The 7,065-nt window shown below is 44.0% G+C and overlaps 1 protein-coding gene across 1 annotated transcript; it reads left to right on the forward strand.

Moving 5' to 3' along the window:
- Positions 1 to 1,310: 1,310 nt before the first annotated feature.
- On the forward strand, positions 1,311 to 3,928 carry LOC117130522. Its single transcript, XM_033283326.1, has 2 exons — positions 1,311 to 2,613; positions 3,241 to 3,928. Exons 1-2 carry the CDS (start codon positions 2,490 to 2,492, stop codon positions 3,540 to 3,542), a joined length of 426 nt encoding a protein of 141 aa, XP_033139217.1. The 5' UTR covers positions 1,311 to 2,489; the 3' UTR covers positions 3,543 to 3,928.
- Positions 3,929 to 7,065: the final 3,137 nt, after the last annotated feature.

Here is a 7,065-nt window from a genome sequence, read left to right on the forward strand (position 1 = left end):
GGGTCACGGGTGTGTCTAAGAGAAGAGAGAGGGAGCTGACCGTTGGGAGCTGTCACTATCCCTCTTGCTGAACGAGCCATCCGCGGATCTGCTTCCTCATTGTTTAGTCTTTCCCTTGTACTATCTTCTCATTGTTTATGCATTCTTGTATGTCTTTAAATACCTTGTCATGTGTAACAAATCAAGTAAGGAAACTTATTCTCCTTCTATTCTCTTTGTCATACTCTCACGGAAACTCTCTCCATCTCTTACTCTTCTCTCTTAATCTCTCTTTAATCTTCTAAAACTCTCATGGTATCAGAGCGGCTGTGCTCTTGAGACCTAAATCTCTTTTTCTTCCGCGAACTCTCTGTGTTTTATTTCTATTTTTGGCAAAGTTCATCCTGTTCTTGAGGTGTTCTTCAATCTCATTTCCAGAATTTGCCAAAAATAGCAAAGTTCATCCAAAACCTTCGTTTCTCTTTCTCTCTTGATGGATACCTCCGAAAACCCAAAGATGGTGATGATACCAGTTACTCTCAAGGGTCCTAACTACCTGACATGGGCAAGACTTGCCAAAACAGCTCTCGGAGGCAGAGGCCTTTGGGAGATTGTTGAAGAAGGCCGCCCCACCAAGAAGACTGTCCTAGGAGAGGATGGCAAAGAAGTGGTGGTTGCGGATGCTGGGGATAAGAAGAAAGGTCAGGAGGACCTCATGGTGTTGTCTATCATCCAGAATAGCCTCGCCCCTTCTCTCCAAGAGGCTTATGCATTCTGTGAAACTTCCAAGGAGCTGTGGGATACTCTCAAGAAGGTGTATGCCAACAAATCCAACATCAGCAAGGTGTATGAAGTAAAAGGAGCAATCAACTCTCTAAGTCAAGAGGACACAGACTTTGATGCTCATTTTGGGAAGTTCCGGTCTCTATGGGCTGAACTAGAGATGCTCAGACCCGCAACAATTGATCCGGATGTTCTACATGAAAGAAGGGAGCAAGATAAGGTCTTTGCCTTGCTGCTCACTCTCAACCCAGGGTATGATGACCTTATTAGGCACATACTGAGGAACAAGGAGCTTCCATCTCTATATGAAGTGTGTGCTGAGATTCAGAAGGAGCACGGCTCAGTGGGTCTCTTTAAGAGAAAGGGGGAGCTAGTGATGGCCAATCAAGCTGAAGGAGCCGAGAGCAAACCTGCCGGAGTAGCCAACAAAGGGTACTACAAGCCGGAGGAAAAGAAAGTGTGGGTGTGTGATCATTGCAAGAGGAAGGGTCACGGCAAGGACAAGTGCTGGATACTTCACCCACACCTCAAACCGGCTAAGTTCAAGACTGATGGTCGAGCAAACTGTTAACTTGAAGAAAGAAATGGAGCCAAAGGAGTGGTTTGGAGGAGTTTGGGTCTTGGGTAAAGATAAGGTTGTGCAAAGATAGGGATTAAGTCCAAGAAGGGGTTAGACATCATGTGGAGTAAGATAGGCAATGGTGCAAAGTTAGGGCGAGGTACGGACGGCATGTCCGTACCAACGACCGTACAAAGCAAGTGGCCGTACCAGACGTACCCGGATCGACCAGAATTGGAGTTTGGTTCAGTTAGGGCACAAGGAAGCTTAGGGCGTGATCTTGTGACCGTTGGAGAAGCAAGTGGGCGTGAGACAGCTTGTGACAGGCTGGCCAAAAGGTGAAGCACCTTTTGGAGCAGGACCACACATGAAGACAATCTTGGCTGTCCAATTCAAACTAAGCAAATCCAGCCATTGATTCCTTATCTGATCTTCTCCACTTTACAGCTTGCACAAGACCACTCCAAGACCAGATCCTGATCGTCCATCTTCAAGTCCTTTACCAACCATTAGATTTAGGTTATGAGATTGCAAATGTAAAACTCATATATAAGTCTTAGATGGCGATTTTGTAAAGACTTAAGGGAGAGAGGGGGATTTCCCCTCTCCACTTCATGAATGATAAACTTGTTCTTGAATCTCAAACCCTAATCTCTAATCTCTTATTCTCCTAATCTCTCAGTCTCTTAATCTTTGTTCCTAAGTCTCTTATTCTCTCATAAACACTCTCATCAATCTCTCTTCATAAATCACCTAGAACAAGCTCTCATCTTTCTCCATTGGAGTATTCACACACACATACAACAAGAGAAGAGAACTCTACAAATCTCATATGGTATCAGAGCCAGGTTCATCAGAACCTGAGCTGAAGCTTCCGCAAGTCCACAGCTCACGCCTCAGCTCAAAACCAAACCATTGATGCTTTCCCATCCAGTTCAGTCCCTTATGAAGAAGAAGGCTGAAGCTTGGCGAGTTCCCTTGGTTCCTCATCCTGTTCTCTACCTGCTCAGATGGAGATTATCCTTGGAGGCAAAGGTGTATGGAGAGGCCTAACTAACCTGACTCCAAAGCTCCTTGTCCAAGAGAAGTTCCACATCAGGCTAAAAGAGTATGGTGTCAAGAGCTTGGCGCCTAGATGTTCTGAAGAAAGGAGGGGTCTTTTGAGTTGATGGTACAAGATGGTGGCCATGAACTGAAGGAGAAGGAGGTGGGTGATGATCTAGACTCTCAGTTCCAACAACAGTCATGGCCGGTTTCACAAAATGCAAAAGGAATCAACCTGGTTCCTTGTTGTAAGCAATTCTATAAACCATCTTGATAATGAGCTTGTGTTGTTGACTGGTTGTGATGTTGTGTGATGTGATTGAAAACCTGAGGACTGTTTAAAAGGATTACTAAATGAAATAAAATGAATTTAGAATCTGTCCCAGGATGCTTAAAGAGCTTGGTTCCCTAGTAATCCTTTCAGTGTACTAGTTATACTAAGTTTACTAGCAGTTGTGTAAGCGTTTTAAAAGGACTAGTAATTTAACAGTATTACTAGGATTACTAGGTATGTTAATATGCTTATCTCCGGTTCATAATGATGCTTGTTGTGATTGATTGAATCTGCTTGCATACATGGATTGAAACCGAATTGAAAGCTGTTGCATATAGTCTTGTGGCTGTCTTACATTGAAGCATTAGATTCATGTCTAAATGCTGAGTAAAGAAGCTTTAAAATGCCTAAGTAGCTTGCATAAACTGAAAAAGAAAATGCTTGTGCTTAGAGAGATTGCTTGCAAAGATAGAACTTGAAAATGACTTGTTTTAATTCGTTGCAATGCTTGTGAGATTGGGAATCAAACTTGATGATTAATCAAGAATTGATCCCAATACTCTTGTGTCTTATCCTTGCTGGAGTTTGAGTGGTGTTTCAGGTTCACAAGAAGTGTTCTCTGCTCACCTCCTATCCAAGACAAGAGGAAGACTTGAACCATTGTGTGGAGCAATGGGAAGATACTTGTGTGTAGAAGCTGGTTTAAGAAGCGCAGGCCACGAGGTTGTTGAGCTCCTGGTTCAAGACATACAAGCGGAAGACCAACCATTGTGTGGAGCAATGGGAAGGTTCTTGTGTGTAGAAGCCGGTTTAAGAAGCGCAGGCCACGAGGTTGTTGAGCTCCTGGTTCAAGACACACAAGAAGAAGAAGGTCACCACCTAAGCCATGAGGAAGGCCGGTGATCTGAGGGTACTTGAAGCTAAAGGCAAAAGGGTGGATCAGTGATTTAAGCGCAGCTGTTAGGGTGATGTGCTCCTGGTCTTGAAGTTCATTGAGGCTCATTTCAAGCTTGGATCTCACCTATTCTCGGTCTCAAGCTTGCGGTGCTAAATATTCAAATGAGCAACCTGAAGAGCTAAAGTTCAAGACCTGTTTCCTCCTTATCATTACAATAGAATGATAAAATGAAGCCTGTTGCCAACATTCTGTGGGAAGTCCACAGCCTGCTCCAAAGAGGGTAGAGAGGATGTTGTGACAATGGAGAGATGACTTGTTGTTCTGTCCATGGTGGTTCAGTCACCATAGCCTACACATCAGATGAGTGTAGAGAGGACAGTCGACATACAAAGAAGAGCATCACCCGGAGGGTGAGGCAATTTAAACCAAGACCATCTGGTCACGCATGGTAAAGACAGCTCTAGGAGGGAGAGGCTTATGGAGCCATTGCCTCACGGATGCTCCAAAGCTCTCCAAGGCTGCCGGTTCAAATGAAAGCTCAGCAGATGGTGAATCCGGTTCCAAATCCGTATCTGAGGAGAAGTGGGAACAAGAAGACCTCAAGGTCTTATCCATTCTCCATAGCTCACTGTCTCTATCCATCCTTGAAGCATACTCATACTGTGAGAGTGCTAAAGACCTTTGGAGTACACTTAACAAGATATATGGGTACATCTCCAACCTCAGCCGAGTATTTGAGATCAAGAAGTTCATCAACATCCTATCCCAAGAAGATGAGGAGTTCACTGTGCATCTAGGCAAGTTCAGAGCCCTTTGGTCTGAGCTAGAGATGCTTAGACCCCAATCTGTTGATCCGGAGGTGTTGATTGAAAGAAGGGAGCAAGACAAGGTGTTTGGCCTATTACTCGCCCTTAGCCCTGCCTACAGCGCCTTGATTCAACATATCTTGAGGTCTGAGAAGCTCCCAACACTTGAAGAAGTGTGTTCCCACGTCCAAAAGGAGGAGGGATCAATCGGGTTGTTTGGAACAAAGGAAACACTCTCCTTTGCTTCTCAAGCTGAAAGAAGCTCTCAGCCCAACAAGGCGCCTTACAAGAAGGGGGATAGGAGAGGTCTGAAGTGTGAACATTGCAAGAGGGATGGGCACACCAAGGAGAGGTGTTGGATATTGAATCCAAGCCTCAAACCTGCCAAGTTCAAGTGAACCGTGCCCATGGAGGTTCAAGAGATCAGCTCGGATCTCTTGTTTGTAAGCAAACCTCCTAACCCTTAGAAATTGTCTAAGTTGCTTGCATCATTGGTCTTGATTAATATGTCTCATGGATTGAACCTGTGGCATTCATATAGTTAATGCTTTAGGATTGTGCATTCATGTATTGATACATTTAAAAATAAGCCTAAATTGTCAATGTATTGTTTAAAGCTTGCATTGTCATTTTAGAGATTGAAAACTGCTTGTTCTTGCCTTGATTGATTGGCTTGTTTCAAGGTTTATATTTGCTGTGGCATTGGTGATCAAACAGGATGGATAATCTTGGTTTGATCCCAATGGGATGATCTGATCTTGCATTGAGTTGTGATGGTGTTAGGTACACAAGGAATGTGATACATGTAACTCGCCAACAACCAAGAATGTAAAGACAAAGGTCTTGTGCCATTGCATATCATCACTAGGACATGTTAGTCCATAATCTACAGGAAGTGTAGTGTGATTGAGTATGCAATGAGAGATGGCCATTGCATAATACCATTGGACATATCTAGTCCTTAGTCTACAGGAAGTGTAGCATGGGTCATTATGCAATGAGAAGTGTGTCTTGTGAGACTCTCTATGGTGATTCAAACACCCTAGTTCCTGGTTAAGGAAGAGAGTAAACTCACAAGAAGAAAGCTATCATGAAAGATGATCGTTATTAGACCATGGAGATGCATAGGATCATCACAAGCTTAGCTCCTTCTAGTCTCGGTTCTAAGCTTGAGGGGGAGTCTTAATGCATATGATCCATGGTCAGTAACAAGTCTTTTGCAAATGCTTCTACAAGGATCATCAACCGGACCAAGTCAGTGGCGTGATTGCGGCAAGAGGCTGTTCAGAGCAGCCTTGGCAAGTGAGGAAGAAGGCTCTCCATCAATGCGGCGTCAATGAGAGGTGATTGAGGAGAAGCTGATGAATCCATTCTGCCTTTCCAAGAAGTTGATGATGCCATGAAGATGGTGCATTGGTCGAGTTTGGAAACTCACAAAAACACAAGGGAAGTTCCCTTAGACTTTAAAACTCCTTTCAATCTTTTTCATTCATCTTATTCATTGCTTGTGCTTGAAAAGATACTTAAGATGATTATGATTGAATTGTGAGATTGTGTGCATCAAATGTGATGCAGGATATTCATTTTGAATTTTGAGATTGTGTGCATCAAATGTGATGCAGGATATTCATTTTCTTGTTTTTGATAGGTACTGATGCACCTTTGGGATAATGTATCAGGTACCATTGCTTGAGCCTCACTAAAGATGTTCCTGGTCAGTTCCTAGCTTCTCTAAGATGGCTGAGAAGTCTGTTGAGAGGGGGAGATCCAAACCAGTTCTATGAAGAGGGCAAGCCATGTGTGAAGTGTTGATCAGCCTCACTGGTGTTTTGAAAATGATCTGGCCGTGTCCTAGCTTCTCTAAGATGACTGTGAAGTCAGTTGAGAGGGGGAGACTTCAAACCGGTTCCATGAAGAGGTGAAGCTGAGATGTGAAGTGTGCGCAAAGCTGTGAAAAGTTGCTGCACCTATTAGGCCGTGATCCAGAGCTTCTTGTGTCCAACCATATTGGTTCTAAGGCACAAGAGCTCACTGGCCAATCCCTAGGCTTTGGAGAGCTCTACTCTTTTTCCCTTGCAAGGTTTTGTCCCAATGGGTTTTCCTTGTAAGGTTTTTAATGAGGGAGACTCTTCAGAGTTCCAAGCTTGGCTTAGGATCTCCTAAAGTCAAGCTTGAGGGGGAGTGTTAACTTGAAGAAAGAAATGGAGCCAAAGGAGTGGTTTGGAGGAGTTTGGGTCTTGGGTAAAGATAAGGTTGTGCAAAGATAGGGATTAAGTCCAAGAAGGGGTTAGACATCATGTGGAGTAAGATAGGCAATGGTGCAAAGTTAGGGCAAGGTACGGACGGCATGTCCGTACCAACGACCGTACAAAGCAAGTGGCCGTACCAGACGTACCCGGATCGACCAGAATTGGAGTTTGGTTCAGTTAGGGCACAAGGAAGCTTAGGGTGTGATCTTGTGACCGTTGGAGAAGCAAGTGGGCGTGAGACAGCTTGTGACAGGCTGGCCAAAAGGTGAAGCACCTTTTGGAGCAGGACCACACATGAAGAGAATCTTGGCTGTCCAATTCAAACTAAGCAAATCCAGCCATTGATTCCTTATCTGATCTTCTCCACTTTACAGCTTGCACAAGACCACTCCAAGACCAGATCCTGATCGTCCATCTTCAAGTCCTTTATCAACCATTAGATTTAGGTTATGAGATTGCAAATGTAAAACTCA

Source organism: Brassica rapa, unplaced genomic scaffold, assembly GCF_000309985.2.
Source record: "Brassica rapa cultivar Chiifu-401-42 unplaced genomic scaffold, CAAS_Brap_v3.01 Scaffold0527, whole genome shotgun sequence".
Taxonomy (NCBI): Eukaryota; Viridiplantae; Streptophyta; class Magnoliopsida; order Brassicales; family Brassicaceae; genus Brassica; species Brassica rapa.